This window comes from Dryobates pubescens, chromosome 3 (genome assembly GCF_014839835.1).
Source record: "Dryobates pubescens isolate bDryPub1 chromosome 3, bDryPub1.pri, whole genome shotgun sequence".
Taxonomy (NCBI): Eukaryota; Metazoa; Chordata; class Aves; order Piciformes; family Picidae; genus Dryobates; species Dryobates pubescens.
The window spans coordinates 24,620,048-24,641,551 of record NC_071614.1 but is presented as its reverse complement, the minus strand read 5'-3'; the positions used below and the strand labels follow the sequence as shown (position 1 = coordinate 24,641,551).

Genomic DNA, 21,504 nt, shown 5'->3' with positions numbered 1-21,504 from the left:
TTGAGTTATAGATTAGAATGGTGAATTAATTTACAGAATGGTCTGGATGGGAGCAGACATTCAAATGTCAGCTAGTCCAACCCCCTCTGCAGTAAGCAGGGGTATCCTCAACCAGATCAGGCTGCCCAGAGCCCTGGCAATTTAGTCTATAAGGAGTTAGAAGTTACTTACGATGAGATATTTGTCTTCGCGTGCTCTTGTATAAGTTCTCCTTTAGGGTTAACTGTAAATATCCTGTTTAAGGAAACCCCCACCTGTTTGTATGAATAAACATCCTAAACAGAGTGGAGAGAAAAAAAAAATAAATCATTATTCACAACAATGTTTACTCTTGCTGGAATACAGAACTACCTAGTTATTGTGCATCTGAAATGCTCCATTGTTACAAATCATGGAATCATAGAATCAATACGGTTGGAAGAGACCTCAAAGATTATCAAGTCCAATCTGTCACTCAACACCTCATGACTACTAAACCATGGCACCAAGTGCCACATCCAATCCCCTCTTGAACACCTCCAGGGATGGTGACTCCACCACCTCCCTGGGCAGCCCATTCCAATGGCTAACAACTCTCTCAGTGAAGAACTTTGACCTCATCTCAAGCCTAAACTTCCCCTGGCACAGCTTGAGACTGTGTCCTCTTGTTCTGGTGCTGGTTGCCTGGGAGAAGAGACCAACCTCCTCCTGCCTACAACCACCCTTCAGGTAGTTGTAGACAGCAATAAGGTCTCCCCTGAGCCTCCTCCTCTCCAAGCTAAGCAACCCCAGCTCCCTCAGCCTCTCCTCGTAGGGCTTATGCTCGAGGCCTCTCATCAGTCTCGTTGCCCTTAAATGAGGTCAGTCTAAGAAAATGTTCATGAAACAGACAATCTGAAGCCAGGTAAGGAGTTTGCCACTTCAGTTTGAACTACCAATCAAAATCATGTTATCTTTTTTTTTTTTTTTCCCCAGGAACTTCCCTTAACACAAAAAAAACGTTAAAAAAACCCTAATGATATTAGTGTAAAAGCAATTGTTTTTCTTTCAGAGAATATTTAATTTTCTGAGTGTGCTGTAGCCAGTATCTTGCAACAATGTACAGAGAATAACATAACTGACACCCAAAATAGCAGTTAGTTTGTATGGAAAAGGTCACAAAAGAAACTAGTAACAACTGTGTCTACCTTAAAACCCCTAGAAATATTTCTTCGCTCCACAGTTCAAATTTGTGTCATACCCATACATTGACTCCATGTCACAGCAAGGGGCAAAGAAGAAAAAGCAAGGAATATATGCCAAAAGAGTAGCAATGTGCCCCCCACCAGCAGATAACACAGATGCAACTCTGGGAAGTACAATTAGAAACAAAAATTGGGAATGTGTTCTAAGAAATTCAAATTGTTAAGGGAAGCACTGAGTAAGTTTTGATCTGAAGAAAAGCTTGAAGATTCAATTTTACTCATATAAATCATGGTTTTAATAGCTGAAGTAGTGAAACGTTGGAATGTTATTTAAAATATAAAGATCCAATTTCTTTTAGGTGTACTTAAGAGTTTTTCATTTAAGTCCTACCACTATTCATCTGAAAGATTTTCTTTCTATCGAGATGTATCTCCCTGACACTGTATCAGTATGAAGTAAAATGAAATCAATGCTTTCACACAAGTGTAAGGATTTTTTCACATAGGATTAGGATTTCAACCAGTCTTTACTGTTATGCTCATTTATGCAGATATAATGTAGTTACTTTGCTGCTCTTCCATCTATACTTGCATCCTACATTGTGAGGTCTTTGAGAAAGAACTTCTATACTTCCTAAAGTTTAGGGCCTAAAAATAACTCCCATTTAAAGCTTCTAGGTGCTAATGCAATAGAACTAAGAAATAATAGCAACCTTTCAGTTCTCTGCAACAGAAATGAATTCAACTATTACTTACAGCAGGTCTGTTTCCAAAGGCAGCATAAAAGGGTTCTGTGTTGGGATAAAATAAATTTTTGATGTCTGTCAAACACTGAACTTTAAATTTTTCTGGCTTCTTTTCTATCACCTCCCTGAAACGATATAAAAGGCAGGCTGAGTAAATATACACAAAACACAGCAAAAAACTTTTCATTTGCTTTATCCAACACTTTTCACCTAGCCCCACCCTACTGCAATAAATCTTCATGTGGAAATCATAGTGCCCATAAAGACAAAATAACATTTGCAAGCTTCCACAAAGGACACAATGAATAAATCCTCCAAAAGAAGGGAGCTTCTATTGAAACCTATGTTGTAAAGATGGCTACTGAGCAAGGATGCTTGACTACATGGAGTAGGTGCTAAATTAAGACTTATGAAACACACATTGTCATCAAGTAAACTGCTTCCTGACAACTGTAGAATTGTTTCATGGATTACACTAGCCTTCACTGTGTATGGCTTCTTTTTTATTATTATTATTATATGTAAAAAAAAAATAAATATTGCAATTACCATATGTACTAGAAGCACCTCAGACAGTTAAAATGCTTCTACAGTCAGGGTCCTCCATCACTGCTAATTAGCAGAAGTAAAGGAATAAAGAAATCTTCTATTTTTCTTCAGTTGCTCCTTACAGAATATGGAATTCATTAATGAACAGAGGACTTCTCATCTCTAGTAAAAAGTCCTTTCACGACAGCTTCTCTTGGCAAGGAGACTGAACAGGTGGCAGAGTATGGAGTTCCCATAACGTAGGAAGATGCCAGCATGACACAAAAGCCCTTAAGAAGCTCAGAATCCCACATCCTAGCACCAACACATATGTCAAAAAAGATGTGAATAGTAGGGAAGCTTCATAGGAGAATATAGCCCTTTGGAAGGGCAGCTCTGTGTAAAAATCAGATTTTGAGACTGTGCAAGAGAGGAATAAAATCATCTTTCCTTAGTCTTACACACACCTGATCTCAGAGCCCTCAGAATCCACAACAGTTACAACTAAGGATAACAATGAAGTCATTCATTGCCCACACGTCACAGCCATTACAAGAGTGTACACTAAAAGACTGGCATTCTTTAGTCTAAACAAGATACCAAAAAGTGTATTACTTTAAGTACACAGAAATTTATGAAGAGCATAAGGTGACAATAACTACACTTTCACTGCATTTTTTATTTAATCAGTCTAAGAAGTGCACTGTAACACCTCCAGGGTTTCTTATATGTAGAGCACAACTGCTAAGACAGCCTGCAGTATGTCACTCAATCAGGAGAACATCTGAACAACCTTCCATTAAAAATTCTAATTAATATATCCTGTCATGGCAGCTTTTAACAGCTTAAAATATTTCCAGTAATCACTTCACATTCTTGACTGAATTAGGAAGAAGGTGTGATATTCATAATTTCTGCTATTATTATTCACTTATTACAGTTTAACACTGTCCACAGAATATCACATACAGTCAGGAGCATAAAAAGTTCATTTTCACATCAATTTCTTTGAAATCCACCAAGTAATATTCTTCCACACACAAAAAAAAATTGTGCCAATCAGAACATCATACAAGTAAGACAAGAATGACTGTTACTACTGCGTGAACACTGTTCCCATAACTAAATACTAACACATCAGGTTAAACACGTGAAGTCAACAGGCAGCACCTATTGGTAAGCAACGAATACACATATATATTGACACATGTCTAAGAGCAACCTGAGCAACTAAGCAACCTGAATATCTATTGTATTTTGGTCTTCCTCTAACAAAATTACTCCTTTATTAAATTTTGCACCAAAATGTAATTAAAAAACCAATATGAATTATTTTCGGCACTCCCATAAAAAAACCAAAACCAAACCGACCAACCAACACCACCAAAACCCTGAGAATTCAGCCTTTACCAACATCTCAGTTTCTTTCTACATAAAGGTGAAATTGCATTACCTGTGAAAAGCTGAGAATAAGCTGCTTGGACTCAGTAGCACTGGCCCTTGAGGCAGCACAGTTCCTCGTTCATTGACCCAGTGCAAGTATCCTCTGGTCATGTCTGCCATTCCAATAGCACGTGCTGAGCAATACAAAAATTTATATCCATTTCTGTAAACAGAAATAAAATAAGAAATTACTGTCAAAATAAAGCAGGTGCTTTGACATCAATAATTTTGTGGGTTTGTTTTTATAACCATAAAACAGACTCACGTTTAGCCCAGACTTACTTGAAAGTAATAGAGACATTTATGCCATAAACTTGGATAAGTACAATCCATCTAGCTCCACTGCAGTTACTGATTTACACTTAAAGTGGGCTCATTTAACTGTGGTCTTCCCACAATTCATGTCTTTGTGTAGTTTTCTATCCACCCTTGCATAGGGGAATTCTACTCTTTAGAACTAACTGCAATGACATCTGCTAAGAGGAAAACACTCAGCATAAAGCAGACAATGGTGCATTCTCAGCCTTTGCTGTATAAGCAGTGTTATACTCCTGCTTCCTATGTCTCTGCAGTAAAAGGCTAGTCTGTGTGCAGCAGTAATATTCCTTCAAGCTGAAGCAAATCTGAACCTCAAAACACAGTATGAGAAGTGACATTTGACTTGACACTGAAATAAAAGTTTCAGCAGAAGTCACCTTTGGTTCTGTTCAAGACAGAACAGAGTCCAGTGGTTAGCTCAACTTAATAGCAACTTACTTTGCAAGTCCTGCAAAGAAATTACTGTTCGTAAAATAAATACTGTATTCAGTGCACACAGGGTCATTAAATCCAGCTATTGAACATTTATATGGTGTTCAGCTGTAAGATCTAGCCACTACATAATTAACTTGGTAATTTGAAAAACAACATGGCTCAAATCTACTTTACTCCCCTATTTTTACCGTCAACAAAGCCCTAACAAATGACAATGCTGGCAGGCATAGAAAGAACAACTGCCAATTTCAAAAATTAATTAACTTTTTCACCAAATGTAATGCAGAGGTTATGCAGAGAGCTAAACAGTGCTCAGCATATGAATTTCCAGGCTATCTTGTCTTTTTTTTTGTGACCACATATGCCTATACATAATAAAAGCACACAGAAATGTCGCCGGCATAATTTAGATTCCATCATCCGTGATTTACAATTCACCATTCACTTAGAGCAAAAAAGCAACAAACGAACGTTAGCCCAACTCTAGTAAACAGAACAAAAAAGATTAACTAAGAGGATGGTTGAGATCTGTACCAGAGCTCTTCAAACATTTATGGTAATTTGAATATATAAGAACAGTTAATTTAATGTAATAAAAGTAATTTCCTTTTCTGTGTAAAGCAGTAATAGCAACCTAAGCAGACAGCAATCGGTGATTCTCCTTGTAAAAGTTAAAATCAGATACTTTATCTGATCTCATTCAGACATCAAAGAATTGTTCTCCTTCTTTGCTTTTCTTTCCTCAATTGCTAACCACGAAACACATCATACTCTGTCTTTGATCCTCTAGTGTGCACAATGGCTTGACAACATTGAAAAATTTATCCAGGGAACCAACAGCACACCTGCACTCGTGAGTGTTCCCACACATCTCTCCATCTGAGTTGGTCCAGTCTGCTTATTTTAATTCTGCTCCTATTTATCAGAGGAAGCACTGACAATTTTTGGCAGAGATTGTTCTGGGTCATAGCAGCATACTGTCCAGGTGAACTAAATTTGGCAAGTAGAATTCTGCCTACAGTGACCACTCCAGGCTGAACAGTCCTTATGCACTTTGACAGTCTCCTCAACAAGGAGAGAAGGGAAGCTGCATTAATATCTTATGAATTAATGCTTCTGACAAAGCCCAGTATGCAAAATCTCCACTTGCAACTGCACAACTTGTTCAAACAGCTACAGTTTTTGGAACTAGCTGTAGCTATCTACTTGGAATGGTTGGGAGAGCTATCATGGCTCATTGATGAAACTTTAGCTTTTGACACCAGAAAGCAGGTTTTGCTGTGGATACCACACGGCAGATGTTTACACTGTTACAAGCATACTGAAGTGATGAAATATGGATGAAATTGTCACCCTTATAGGTTAAGAGAAGCCTAGAGCAATTTTAAATTTCATGTGCAAATGAACAAACAAACCACAGATGCACAAACAGATTTACTGAATACTCACTGGCTCACTTTATGGTACAACTTTGCAATCCCTTGGTGTGTCCAGTCTTTGCCCAAAGTTGGCAAAATATGACCTAAAGTATCTGACCTGAAGAAAGAAAACATAAATGAATTGAAAAATCCCCACCACTTACAACAACAGCTGAGGCTAATACAAACCCTACTAACTTATTTGGTTTCCAGCAAAGGAAAATGAGGCTTTCTTAAAGGTACTAATTGTGATGAAAAACAGGATGGTCTTTTCCAACTTTCTTTTGAGATGTACTACCATGCCCACTCTTGGCCATGTCATTTTAATTATTCTTGTGCTCCAGGACATGAATAACCTTGGGATCCGTAAGGTAACATGGAAGTTAAAGCATACAGGCTATCAAATCAGACCTGTGCAGTAGGCTGGACAGTCCTAAGCCTACTTTTTGAGGTTGCCATTAAATATTTTCTAAATACACAAAATGCATCCCATGAATATACTGCATCTTAGAGACAAGAACATTGGGCAGTGGCTTAGAAGGGGTTTGCAATGGTATTGTACTCCCCAGTCAGCTCGAGAGCACAGAGAGTAGATCTTATTCACTTTAGTGAAGCTTAAGGAAGAGCAAGGAAGGATATTAATTTATGTTGGGGGGAAAAAAAAAGCTTGCCCTACTATAGATAAATCACAAGGAAGAAAAGAGTTTCATTTTAAGCTATTTCACTTCACCTGGATGGCTCTTGGAAATTATTATTTTCCTGGTCTTTGTTTCCAATTAGATACAGCTAAGTCTGATTTTGAAAGAAATGGATTTTGAGACAAATCTAAGCATTTAAAATGTCAAAAGGTAACAGTTATAGTTATATTATGGGTTTCCCTGTTCAGCATATAGCTTCTTTCCCCAGTATTAAATAAATAACTAAATATCAATGAGTGAGGGAATTCTTCTGGTCACTTCAAAATGGGGAGATTTACCCAAAGTTCCAATCTGAAACTTGCCATCAAATTCTGACATTTCTTTTGCAGTCATCTTCTAACTAATAACACCTCTCACTTGAATAACATCTTTTAAACCAAAATTCACTTGGTGTTTTTAATGTAGCTAGTGTACTTCAGAGGTGTGATGCAGCAGAAAAGTTATGATTTTGTAGAAGATCCTCTAACACTACTGTAAATACTATCATGAAACACCAATAGGTGACAAATGAAGGACACACATGGCATGCCTCTTTCTTAAATTAAGAATTCAGATGATTATTACACTGTTGTCTCTTCTCCCAGGCAACCAGTACCAGAACAAGAGGACACAGTCTCAGGCTGCACCAGGGGAGGTTTAGGTTGGATGTTAGGAAGAAGTTCTATACAGAGAGAGTGATTGCCCATTGGAATGGGCTGCCTGGGAAGGTGGTGGAGTCACCATCATTGGTGGTTTTCAGGAGGAGACTTGATGGGGTGCTTGGTGCCATGGGTTAGTTGTTTAGGTGGTGTTGGATTGGTTGATGGGTTGGACGCGATGATCTTGAAGGTCTCTTCCAACCTGGTCTATTCTATTCTATTCTATTCTGTTCTGTTTGAAAGCCAAATTAACAAAATAGAAACCATAAACATACACTCTTTCCCTCCAAAACACGAGAGTATGACAATACTGTGATGCAACATTCCCTGTTCATTTTTTCCTTTAGACCAAAGGACAGTTTGTTCTTGCAGACAAAGCTTCTCCCTGTTCATGAACTCACCTTGTGATTGTTCCATCAATGTCAGAAATAACAACTTTATCATCCCAATTCCATAGGTAAATGGTGCCCTCACAGCGGCAAGTGCCTTGATACTGTGTTGTAACACTAAAGGTCACATCATTGGGGCCATTCTTGAGCTTTAGGCTTTTCTGCAAGACATTATCAGCAAGATAATCAAACTGAGTATGTGAAACTGACACAGTGCAAACACAAGACACAAGTGAGCATTGATTTGATCACACACTGAATCTTACTGTTTTCAGCAGAGCTGTTGTCTGAATAAGGACAGCAGAGGTTGTGTTGTGTACATCAGCCATTGGTTTATAGAGCAGAACAAGACAAAGTAAAAAATTCTGGTTTGTGGTTGAGAATACAAAAGAAGGGAAAAGGGGAAAAAAAGGGAGGAAAAAGGGGAGGGGGGGGAGTTTTAAAAGGGGGAAAATTTAAAAGGAAAAAATAAAAAAAAAGAAAACAGAGAGAGAAAAATATCCCCAAAAGTTTACATGAACAATAGTGGAGTAGGGACAATTGATGGTGGTTTTCCATTCTGAGATACAGATACATATGCAAAGAGAAATGTGCATAACAAGGAGTCACATGAGCTCTGAGAGAGTTTATATGGAGATTTCTGTTCCATTGTATTACACTCTTTTCCTGTGATAACCCACCTCTCATAGCATAGGACCTCTCCCAAACTTGCCCAACTCTCCCTCTTCCCTGCCCCTTCTTCCCACTGTCTCCTGTGTCACTTAGTGATATTCTGGGCAAGACACTGCTGATCTGATTCTAATTGTGGACCTAATTATTTTATTTTTGGAATTAGTGAAAAGGGGAAAAGGAGGTGAGAATGTAGAATAACTGACGGATAACTGATGAGTCTCACACATTGTTTCATCAAAAAGCCAATCTAAAAGTAATTTTGCTTGACGCAACTCCTGAGATGTTCCCAAATCTGCAAAGTATCCATATATTGGTGCAACACTTGCTTTCTGTTTGCTATAGAAAATTCCCAATGCATCCCATCTGTCTCTTGGGAAGAATTCTACTTTCTTACAAACTATACAGGCAGAAACTGATAGGCTGTTTTGTGATGTATGCCTTGCTTGGGTTTCCTTAAGAAAATAAAGTGTGTGTAGATAAAACATGAAGTATTTCCTTTAAGTTGCCTACTTTTCCAGATAAAACTAGAATGTGCAGAACACAAAACTGTTAAGAGTTTTGTCACCATTAGTCAAAACACCTCTGTCACAGAGGAAAAGAATTGGCTCCAATGAAATTAATAGCCTGGCCTCATTATAAATTCACAAGCAGCTTTTTCAGCAGTTACTAGCAGACAACTATATTTATGTAAAATATGACTGTCTGCCTATGAATGAGGGGAAAGGAAAGGACAGGAGGAATACACTTAAAGGAAAGGCCTGTGGCTTAACATATGCACATTATACATAATACAAAAAGGACATGGTTCCAGTACACTTTTTCAGGTGACAAATACATACTACAGATTTTAACTACTTTTCTAAATGGGAAACCATGTCTCTTAATCTCTGAAACCCAGCACTTGCTGCAAAGTACAACATTCATGCTTAATACTGAAAAGAGAAGAGAAAATACTGGGTTTTGAAAATATTGGGTTTTTTAAATACAAGATAAAGAATTGAATGCAAGGTGTAAGAGCTAATTAAGCTTTGCAAGCCTGAATGAGAGGATTGTTCAGGTATGAGAAATGACATTTCAGAACAAGGATGTAAAGTTAACTCACAAGCTGGTCAGAAGTGAGTCGAAGTGTTTTTTTGTAACTGATTCCAGGCAACATTGAGACATGACTTGAGTTGTTCTGTAATGCCCCAAGGTTTTGTTTAGCAGCTCTAGGGTCTTCATCGCTTGAAGAAGATTCATCTTTTACTCTGGAACATTGCACACACAGAAAATGATGTTATCATGTCAGTAAATGCATCTCACTAGCCATTAAAAATGCATTAACAGTGAGTCACCAGATAAGTCATTGATTCTGTGCTCCCAAGCACTGTCTCACAGGAGGTCATTCACATCATAGTTTTAAATATGTCAATGAAGATCTGAATTCTCATTCACACATCTTTCCCATTATTCATACTTGAACTGTTCTAGCCATTAACTTGTCTGTAAGCCAGTTTTCATGTGCCACATTGTCTCAAAAATCTCATAGTGGTAAAGAATAATACTGATTAGATACTGGAACCACAAAAATTCTTCACTTTTCAGAAGAAGAAAGGTGTTTGTTATGCTTTCTCTTCCCCTCCTCTCCTCCCTGCAGATAAATCAGCAATTATAAAAAAGAAATCCAGGTGATGGAAATTCTAGCAAGTAACTCCTCTTCTCTTTCAATTAGCAGCTTTAGCCCAACAGATTCTTCTTTTCCAGAATTTGCAGGATTATTCCATTCATATCATAGAATCAATAAGGTTGGGAAAGACCTCAAGGATCATCAAGTCCAACCTGTCACCCAAGACCTCATGACTACTAAACCATGGCACCAAGTGCCATGTCCAAACCCCTCTTGAACACCTCCGGGGATGGTGATTCCACCAGCTCCCTGGGCAGCCCATTCCAACAGCTAACAACTCTCTCTGTGAATAACTTTGTCCTCACCTCAAGCCTAAACCTCCCCTGGCACAGCTTGAGACTGTGTCCTCTTGTTCTGGTGCTGATTGCCTGGGAGAAGAGACCAATCTCCTCCTGGCTACAACCACCCTTCAGGTAGTTGTAGAGAGCAATAAGGTCTCCCCTGAGCCTCCTCTTCTCCAGGCTAAACAATCCCAGCTCCCTCAGCCTCTCCTCATAGGGCTTGTGCTCAAGGCCTCTCCCCAGCCTCGTTGCCCTTCTCTGGACACATTCAAGAGTCTCAATGTCCTGCTTAAATTGAGGGGCCCAGAACTGGACACAGTACTCAAGATGTGGCCTAACCAGTGTTGAGTACAGGGGCACAATGACTTCCCTGCTCCTGCTGGGCACACTATTCTTGATGCAGGCAGATAATTTCTAGCATACCTGTTTGTCATATTCATCTGTGAAGAGTCTTCTCCTGTAAGTCCACTCCTACTCGTACCTTGCTCTGGCTTTGTTTCCTGTAAAAATACAAATATGAGAAGCTATGCATCTCCCATGCTTCATGGTTTTCTTAAAGAATAGAGGCTGCATAAAGATCTAAAAACTGCAAATATAAAAATCTGATGAAGAATTAAGATTTAGTTTTGCATGGAAGAAGTACTGAAATCTCAGATTTCACATCTAGTACAGATGAAGTTCTGGGATCAGTCCCATAACTTCTCAGTTCAAGCACCTCAAATTGCTTTTTCAGGTCAAATCTAGCTAAGTATGGCTCCAGAGAAGAAGAAAAACCACAGAATAGCCAAACAAACAAAAAATTACCTTTCACCAAATCATTACAATTTTTAATCCAATAAAACTTTCCAAACTGCTTCCATCTTGGCATAAATGCTAAGCTCTATCAACTTCATCCCACAAGATTTTTAAATAGCCGATGATTTTGAGACACGCAAACTACAACATCTCCCCTTACTCATTTATAACCACTATAGCTCAAGAGAGGACCACATACTTCCTCTCAGAGAGAAATTCTAAGAAGTTCAAACTGTAAAAACTAAAATCTCAAACCCAGAAGCCCATACCCACACATCAGTCCAATGCTTCTTTCCTGTAAGGCTAAAAAAATTCAACTGAGGCACAACCATAAAAATGTATTAGAAGTCATTTTCTCCCCTCAAGTATTAATGCTTCAGTAGAATAAATTAATATGAAGAGGTTTTATTAGCCAACTTTAAAGATTAAATATGTCTAGACAGGAGATCAATATTTCATCTAAAGTTTTTCCTTTTTCCATTGTTCTTTAATGTTCATCCATGGCTTTGAGATTGTTACCACACACTTTTAAAGCTCAGAAAAGACATTTGAAAAGACTCTAATACAGTCAGTTTTCCATCTTGGGTTTTGCTGAGTTTTACAGCTCACACTATTCATAAACATGTCCATACTTCAACTATCAAAGGGAACTGCATAAAGGTAGGTACTTTGCATGAAAACATTAAATTATTGGCACAGCTTTTCAATTCCAGGTTCCCAAACAGAAATTTAACCCATTAGAGAACCTGCCTCAGGCTTGTGTAATGAAAATAAATGCAGAACTGAAACACTGCAGGCAGCTGTTTCAGGAAGGGTATGCTTCAAAGCTTTCAGAAGTCAAAAGTCAAACTTCAAACCCTTTTTAAGTATCTTTTAATGTGTATCTCATCAAACTAAGATCTGAGTGATGAATATGGGGCTATCCAATCTTCCCACTGTAAGCTGAAGGAAACTCTGATTTGTTTGGTTCTCAAACTTACCTCTTTAATAGTGCTGTTCCTCCCTCGCCATGAAAACCACCACCTTCCACCTCTTTTGGGCATCTTGTCCCTCATGATAGATTCCACAGTGGCCTGTGATAAATGGATGGTAACAAAAAAAACCCAAAACAAAGGACAACCTGATATATGTAAATGAAAGAAAGTGCCAAATACACAATTTTAACTGATAATAAATAGAATAAAAGTAAACATACTGTCTGTGGACCATAAATTCTACTAAAGCAAAACCTAATGGTATCCAGAGCTGCTCTGAAGTAACTTAAGCATGAATACTTATGGTAGTTTTAAAAGGAAAATGAAAAAGAGATAAAATCAAAGAAACAGGAAAAAAAAAAAGGCATAAGTAGATATTAGTATAATGTCTAGAATGGAGAACCTACTGGTTTTTAGTTGAAATTACTTAGTGCAAATTATATTTAAAATCAAAAAAAAGAAAAATACTACTTCCTGAAGGAGCTCACATGCAAAACAGCAACCAGACCACATGCAAGATTTTGATTTTGCTTTGAAAACAGCTGCAGCTTACATTTAAATACCGCTTTGTGCAAAAGTAAAGACAACATTAGGTTTTATGTGTTTAATATGACTGTATGTACTTGACTGACAATGTTAGAACTGTATTTTTTTAAAAGCCATGGATACATCAGTTTCATACAACAGACTTCAGTACAGAAAAGTTTATTTCAATATCCCTAATGACTGGAGCCTTACGCATTGCAACAAGGAGAGATTACTTCTTTCAGTCAGGAGCAAGTGAAAGACAAAAGAGGAAATTATTACAGTAAAGGTGGCCACAGTCTTTGGTATGCCCTAGAATAGCTTGGCCACTGCCTTTCTGAAATGACAGCCTCCACCTTAAGTAGTCACCAAAATAAACCTGTGATGCTGAATAATGATCAGAAAAAAACCCAACCACAAATAATTGAAAGAACTCTTAGTAGTTAGAGAGTTAGGCTTGAGTTCAGCTAGTGTAGAGGACACTGCATCCCTTTTCTCAGTTTTCCATAGGTTCTCTATACTATCTAAAGCATATAAGGAAAGAAAGGACAGAGGAATAAAGTCAAGCAAATAAGCTGAGAACTTTTCTTAACAAAAATAAGAAAAACAAGGAGAAGATGGAGCTATTGAGAATAGAGTGCCACAGCTGAGAACAATGACTACAATTTAAGGAGGTTCTCAAGCATGGACAACTTCAAGCAGATGGCCTATTGACTTTTAGTGAGATAATTCACATGCTTACAACTAGAAATGGGTTTCTGTATTTTAGGGAATGTGAATGATTTTTTGCAAAGACTCTAATTTTCAATCATTTCATAAAACCTGTTTTGATAAACTACCTTAGTATTTCAGTTCCTTACTTCCATTGTTACAGCAAATCAAAATTCTAATTAACAAGTCAATAAGAAAAGCAGTAGAAAGACTGGTAGCATAAATGAGTAATTTTAGTTTCAGGGGTACAGTTCAGCCACATAACCCTTCCCAATCATACAGACTATTACAACTATACACACAGGCTTCTCCATTAAATTAAAAGTGCACTGTCTTGAAAGTCATTAGCTTTTGGAATATAATTTGATCATTTTTAAATGAACATAATGAATTTCACACTCATGGAGTTTATTGATAGCCTATATGAATAATGGTGTAATCGTAATGCTGTTGAAAGAACTGGCATTTCCCTTCACAGCAAAAATATTTCACATCAGTTCTTTCCATTTAGCCATCCTAAGTAAAACCTAAAACACTTAGCTTGGCCATCAAAGTATTTAATTAAAAATGCAGTTACCTTGCATTATTTTTATTGCCACTAAGACCCAACAGGCACCTATCAAAGTCTGAATCACTTGGTGGAAGTGCCCAAAAAATACAGAGTAGGCATTTGAGCTCCATGGGATTAATCCCACCTTGATGATTGGTAGAATATTTGCAATAAAGCACAAAGTTTTGGCTCATTGACATCCTTGAAATTCAAGCCAAGTTTACCATATATGCAGGTAACAGGATCAATTCACTTAATACTGGGATACTGTGGTGCAGCTACACATGACAGCCTATGTAGCTAATGTGCACTATGGAAAAACATGGCAGTAGAGTGGATTCTGGGCTTTGAACAAATTTTTGCTCCACATTCATGGCAATAGAGGTAACATTTGAATACATACAGATTAAACCCAAAGACATATGAAGGGTTGCAAATGGCAGAAATATTAGGTTCCAAAAATGTATAAAATCCATGGCTTACTAGGATACAAATTGTGCCAGTGGTGATACCATTTCTTTATACACATTTATACAGCAGTTTGCATTTCTGTACTGAGCATATGTGTGGTATCAGGTCATGCACAATTGAACTGAGATAGATAGGTGTCACATAGTTGCAGGTATCTCACTACCTACCTGAGTTGATAATGAACAACTGAGGAACAAAAAAACAGCAAGCTACAGGCCTTCCTTATCGAGTAGTTAAAGCTTATTCATTGAGTTTAAAATTCCTGACCTATATTTTTATTCAATAATATGTGCTGTGTACAGTACATGGAAAGCAGTCAACAAATATTCAGCTGCAGGAAATGCCAGAAGGGGTCAATATAATTTATGCTTAGAATATACATTAATGAAAGAAAAGAAGAAACTTTCCTGTTTCAAAATATTTGTAATGATCTTAGCCTTGCAAACAAACACAGACCAAATTTAGCTCTCTTTAGCCCATAAGATACAACGAATGGTGATGGGTGGACAGATATTACTGATGTTCAGATGCTTTTGTTTAACAGCCCTCTTTGCTGTTTTAATAAATAGCAGAATACCTCCATTCCTCCTCTGACCAACCTTCATGTTCAATCTCACCTTTGGCAAAGGTTTCTGGAACGCCTGCATTGCCAGCAGAAGGGGACCAGCTGTCGTCCAGTTGTAGTACCTTGGCACGCAAGAGAGACAATTACTGCATTTTGTAATCTCAAGGTTCCAGTTCACAATGTATCTAGTATTTATTATCTAGCAGATTAAAACATGAAGCCTCTTTAACTCAGGTCAAACTCTCACCTGCAACGCTAATAAAAGACCTACAATGCCATGGTCTCTACTCTGAAACACTGTACCCAGGTACCTGGCAAGGAGCTCTCAAGCAAAAACACCCTCCAAAAATATGCTTTTGGCATAGCCCATAGTGCTGCACTGCTGCCAGCAATATAAACACACAAATAGTGTTTTATCCTTAGCCTTTCAAAACTGGTTCTCACTCAGTGGGTGAAGTTTGACAAGCCTTGAAAAGTAATGCCTCCATAGAGGCATATTAGCAAAATCTCCAGTATATACAAAGTGCTGAGCACATAGTGCTTGCAAGCAGACTGACATATTGCTGGAAATATTAATTATTCAAACTGACTCAGGGCAAGCCTTAGCAAGTTCACATCCTATTTCATTTTCACTCAGACAATTGAGTGTGAACACTATTAGTATTCAATAGTAGCTCCTTGAAATTCAAATTGTGTAACTTCACTGTAACAGGTCATATGAAACTGCTCTTTACTTTCAATTTAAAGGAGGAAGCGTAACTAGAAGAGCCTGAATTCACTAGAGAGTTGGCTCTTTCTGGATGAATTTAATCTATGAGCATTCAAAACCTATCTCTTAGCTACAGTTAAACTGATCTAACTCTGAAGTGCCACAGAAGTGGTTTTGTCACAACAGTAAGAATTTTTTTCTAAAAAATACTTACTTATTTCCAATCTTAACCACAAGGTTAGGGTCATCAATAATAGCAGGATTGTCCACAAACTGCTGATATGTTACTGCATGTTCCAAGAACACTTCTGTGGGGGGGAAATAAAAATACATATATGAATCATGCATTTATAGATGCCTGAGATGGGCAAACCTAAACCTCTTAGTATCACTCAGACAAACAGTTTTCACATTCAGGGCCAGCTCTTGGTTACTAGGGTGCTGAGATTAGCAGTAATATGGAAATAAGATACTCAGAGATTCTCAAGCTCAGAAGATGTTGAAGGCATCTTTGTTAACTGCTGGGTGTCTTTCCTGTTCAAACTACAAGTGATAGCTCAGGGGTGGAACTGTGAAACAGGAAAATCAGCCTTCTAAATAAGGCAAGGAAATACTTTGTCATGCCTTTCCCTGATGCACCGTCCAAGTAAAGATCAGGAACTTAAGGGCTCAAAGTACAGGTACATCCACAGCCAGAAAGTTAAGGAACACTTGCTCATCACAGGCCTGCAGCAAAGTGAAAATGGCTATAGATAAATTCCCCTTCCAGTGGCTGTGATGCCTGTCACAAAAATCCATATAATTTACAAGTGATCCAGATAACAGAACAACTCTGGTGAATCACAGAGTGTTTGAAGAGTTTTAATAATCAGCTTCTGAACAGCAATCAGTGTAGCATCAGGCTCCTATAACTTTACAGAAAATGGAAGTCTTATTAACATATTTATCTTCACATTATGCAGCTGGAAGTTTAAGCACAGAGCATTGTAAATTATTTATGTAAAAGCCACACAAAAAATTAGAGGTAGAGAAGGAATTTAGGTTAAAGTTTCAAATTCCCCTTCCTAGTCCCCATTTACAGGCCACCTTTTTCATTCCTGACACTGACAGCTGTAAATTTCCTAGCTATATACTGCACCAAGTGACAAAAATAGAACTAACACCATTGTGATACAAAAGTTTATACTATCAGGAAACAAAGATACCAATAAAATACTTTAAAAACAATTCATATCGTGAATTATTAAAATACGTTAAAAATATTAAGTCTTCTATCAGTGTACTATTTTAAACTAAGAAATTTACCAGAGCAGTTATGTATCCACTCAACACATTCTACAGGACAGCCACAGGAGGGCACTGCTTCCTCGGCCTAGGATGCTAAAACGGCTGTCGGCACATGCCTGGCAACCCAAAGGGGATTCCGTACCTTTGGTAATTTCTTTGTTGTCCGCGAGGCCTCCGCAGAGAGAAATGGCAATGGAGGGCAAATCTCGAATTCCATCCGAGGTGCTTTCAACCCCACTGTCAACACCTGAGCTCCCGACAGACTGCGGAGAGTGGCTGGCAGACTGCAGCCCCATGTCATTCGTGTGCTTGCTTTGGGCATTATCCCCACTGGAGAAAAAAAAAAAAATAATTAAAAAAATCAGGAATTAGGTCTTCCTAAATTCATTCCCAAATTTTCTCCCCTCAACAAGCACTTGCTTCATTTTGCCATAAAATTGCTTCTACTTATTTGTCTAAACTAGGCATGTATAATTACAGCTTCACTTGTTTAGAACGGATAGGAGAAATAAGGTAATAAACTCTACAGTCTTAGCCAACAGATTAACCATGCTGTAATCAGAGGCCATACTAGAACTATTCCCACCACAGAAACAAGAATAAACAAACCCATTTGTTATTTGTGTTCATTCTATAAACTGATAGCTAAAAGCAAAACAAAGGATGTAGATGTTTGTGTACTTAAGTTGTGCACATATAAATAATATACTCTACATGTAACTAAGAAGATAAAAAAAAATAAGAAACAATAAATCATTAGACACCCTTAAAATCTGTCTGTAGTTGTGATTACTATTATTACAAAGTGCAGGCTCATCAAACTCTGCTTTCCATTCCAGATTTATATGAATGCATTTGAGAAAGGAATTTTCAATACAACTTTTCCCTCCATAGTAATAATCTGTATGTTTTGTTGAAATGCTAATATTACAGCAGCTGAGTTCAAGCAAGCAAGCAAGAAAAATAAAATATGCAAGCTACTTTATTTGTTGCTCAATGACCTCTGAAATGCCTAGAGCATGATGTGGAAAGAGGACTATAAATGTTATAAGAGGCTCTAATAAAGACTTGTACAAGTTGGACATTGTATGCTCAGGGTGCAATATTTTCATAAACACGCCTCTCATGTGTCTTCCAAAAGTTTCTTTCCAACATTCATGTTTGCAGGTGATCAGCCACAACAGAACAACAATAGAGCAACAGCTTTTTGCTAATACAGAAAGATATATGATTCTATGATGATATGTTCTTCATAGTAATAAGCAAGGACATGGGGATAAATATATCCCAAGGCCAATGGCTTGCCCAGGGCACATGAGTAACACTCACAAACTTCACTGTACATTACATAACAATCCACAGTCAACATATGACCCTTAACTGACAAAAATGGAAAAATCAATTTCAAGTACACTTCTCAGGCCCAAATGCAGGGCCTTCCAAAAGCTCCCATATTCCTCTCTACAGAGTTTTCTTTTCCTTCTGCATTCACCTATGCTTGGACTCTGAAAAATAAATAAATAAACAAAACCCAAAAGAGGTCCTATCTGGTTGGCAACCAGGAGTTTGATCTAAATTTGGAAGGTGACAAAAGCTCTTTAAATAGTAAAAAAAAAAAAAAATATAAGCAAAGGACTTATACTTCTTGGGGAAATAAAGTGCAGCAACTTCTGGATCCATGTCAGTGAGGTCATCTAAATAGACACCATCAGTACCAAGATGCCGGCTTCGTTTGTCTGTAAGGGATGGCACAAATAAGCCTATTAATGAGCATTTTCTGAGTAACAAGCCAGAACTGTTATTACTGTTTAAATATTAATTTTAAGATTGAGAAACCAGACAAGTTATAACCCTTTGTGAACCATATTTGTATAAAATGGTACTGCCAAAAACTTCAAAACAAGTTGCTCATGTACATTGTTCAGACTTTGAATATACAAATGGGACAGCAGAGGACTACTTCTGAGATATGCTAAGGCCTCCCTACTCCAGACAAAACCACTAGAAATTAGAAGTCAGTGTTCACTGCAGGAAAACATCAAAAGAAAAACTTTTAGTCTATTTGCATAAGCCTATGATCACAGTAAGCCAATCAAAGCATTTAGTCTTTGAAAATTAATCTTCAGTCCCCACTTGGAAAAGAGAAGTAATGCAACAGAGCAGTACCAACGGCAATGCAAAGTGCACAGCTACACTCAGCCCAGCCAATTGACAGCGGTCATACTGCACAGGAGAGCCAGAGGGAAACAAGGCCCTGCAGGGATGGACAGAAGCAGGAAGAGAAGGAAAGGAAGGAGCAAGAGGTGTCCCCATCCTCAGCAAAACTTGGCCCTTAATGCTGAGTGTGATGTTTCTGGTCCTGAATACATCTTTGAGCCAATTCAGATCAGCTGTCCTTGCCAACTCCAAACTGCCCATGACCTGCAGCCCATGGCTGGCCTATGGTCCTGTCCCAGCACAACCAGCACAGGAGTGAACACCAACGATCCTCAGCTCACAGGATCATCACAGATTGTCCAGACTTTGCTGCAACAGAACCATAGAATCAATTTTCTGTTCCCATAAGCTGCATTTTTGAGAAGACTGCAGCACCTAGGTTGGTGAGAACAGAGCTGATCAGATGCTTTGGTTTTGTTCATGACCAGTCATGGTGTGCAGGTCTCCGGTGTGACCAAGATCTTTAGCACTTCAGTTAGCCAGGTGCTAAAGCAAGAAGGAGTGAAAGCCAGCACAGCTGACCCAAGCTGGCCAGCAGAAGGATTCCATACCATAAACATCATGCTCCCTATGAACTGGAGAGTTTACTGAGGACTATCTCTTCTGATGGCTGCCACCTGTGGAGGCTCTTGCCCATCATTCTGCTTGCAGGGGCAACTCTCCTGTTTGCTGTGACCATCACATTTTCACCAGCCACAGCCACTGGTACTTGCAGTGCTTGAGATCTAGGACTCATTGGGTGACAGGACAAGTGGCTGAACAATGACAGATGGGTACAAGTTACTCCTGGAATGTTATCGCTGAACACAAGAGGAAAAATTTTCACAATGAGGATGATCAGCCATTGGAATAATCTCCCCAGCAAAGTGGTGGAGTTGCCAACATTGGACACTTGTAAAATTCAGATGGACAGGGTGCTGGGCTATCTTGGCTATCTTCTGCTTTTGCCAAGAAAGGTTGGACCAGATAATCCTTGAGGTCCCTTCCAACCTGGTATGATAACAGATTATACTACACTGCAACTGGCTTGTTAGGAAGACAACTCACTGTTTAGCACATACAACTGTTGTATGTGCACATACAAGACAACCTAGGTCTGTCACGAGTACCAACACACAGTCATCACTGGCACATCTAGACAAGTAACCACTGTAAGACCATAGCTTAATTTGGAATTCATTCTAAAACCTACAACTTCTCTCTGATCTGATTTCCAACATCAGAAATGCAATTAAGACTGTCTAGTAAGCAGAGGAAATGTTGCTTTTTCCTCAAAGACAGTGGAATGCATGGGCATGTGGGTAGGAAACTTGTATTTTTACTGATTAAAAAGCTAGAGTTGCATAGGACTTAATTACTGAATAATCAGAGCTCTAAAACAAAACACTTGTAAGCAAATTAATTTCCTGTGGAGACAGAGTAAGATACCATGGACATAAAGTCCAGAAATTAATTAGTAGAGAAGTAGATGGAGTTATATTTAATGAATTCAGACAGAAATTGTACCACAAAGAACTGAGATTGCCCATGTCAAATAAAAACACCTTACTTTATGACAAATCTGTTTGTGCAAGAGATATACTGCAAGTTTGTACTAGGACAGAGAGTTTCCAAAATTACCAGCAACACAAAACAGCTTGGAAAGTAGTTGCAGCAGGTGAACCTGCAGATCTGTAGTGTGCTTGTACGAAAAAGTGAAATCTCTGAATATGTCAAACATGGATGGATTTGCAGCAAGTTTTGCAGTTTTGGGCAGCACAGAGCTGCCAAAAATCCTACATCAAGACAAATCTTCTATCTTATTACATGACTCCTGGGAACAGCCTGATGGCAGCTCAGGTTTTGAAGACTTTTTCCAAAGTTTATTCCTTTCCAGATCTGAGAGTGCCTTCAGGGCACAGATGAATTTATATGGCAATGAGGTGCTTCATTATCATTAAAAGATGAAAATCTTACAAAAGTGTAGAACCAACAGCTGTACCTTTTTTCCTGGAAGGGGAATCTGTCTTGCCAGGTAGTTGGGTTGAGCAAGCTGCAGCTTGTTTGATTTCTTCACTGGCAGCCAGAGTTGGTACAGCTACTTCTGGAGATTCTGTCAGCTTATTTGTCTCAGCTGGTAAAGATTCACTTTCATCAGCAGTTGCTGCGTCTGCTTGTCCAAGGGCAGGCAGAGGAGACACAGTGTTAAACTCCTCTGTAGTGGAACTTTGGATGACCTGGAAGTGATCACTTTCAGAAGGATTTACATCCTCCACACTGGGTTCCTTTGCTTTGAGCAGAGAACTGGCCTGTAAGGAAAATAAAC

At 38.4% G+C, this 21,504-nt stretch overlaps 1 protein-coding gene across 2 annotated transcripts in view; it reads right to left on the bottom strand.

Moving 5' to 3' along the window:
• LPIN1 (lipin 1) overlaps positions 1-21,504 on the bottom strand; it is a 56,573-nt gene that overhangs the window by 1,865 nt on the left and 33,204 nt on the right. For both annotated transcript variants that reach the window (XM_009909475.2, XM_054179863.1), the window contains exons 7-19: positions 21,181-21,487; positions 18,625-18,718; positions 17,125-17,312; positions 15,910-16,003; positions 15,039-15,108; positions 12,171-12,263; positions 10,819-10,895; positions 9,551-9,695; positions 7,789-7,937; positions 6,083-6,169; positions 3,891-4,043; positions 1,920-2,034; positions 172-275 (exon numbers count right to left, since the gene is read on the bottom strand). In XM_009909475.2, the coding sequence (XP_009907777.2) occupies positions 172-275; positions 1,920-2,034; positions 3,891-4,043; positions 6,083-6,169; positions 7,789-7,937; positions 9,551-9,695; positions 10,819-10,895; positions 12,171-12,263; positions 15,039-15,108; positions 15,910-16,003; positions 17,125-17,312; positions 18,625-18,718; positions 21,181-21,487 (1,676 nt within the window). The remainder of the gene's footprint in view (positions 1-171; positions 276-1,919; positions 2,035-3,890; positions 4,044-6,082; positions 6,170-7,788; positions 7,938-9,550; positions 9,696-10,818; positions 10,896-12,170; positions 12,264-15,038; positions 15,109-15,909; positions 16,004-17,124; positions 17,313-18,624; positions 18,719-21,180; positions 21,488-21,504) is intronic.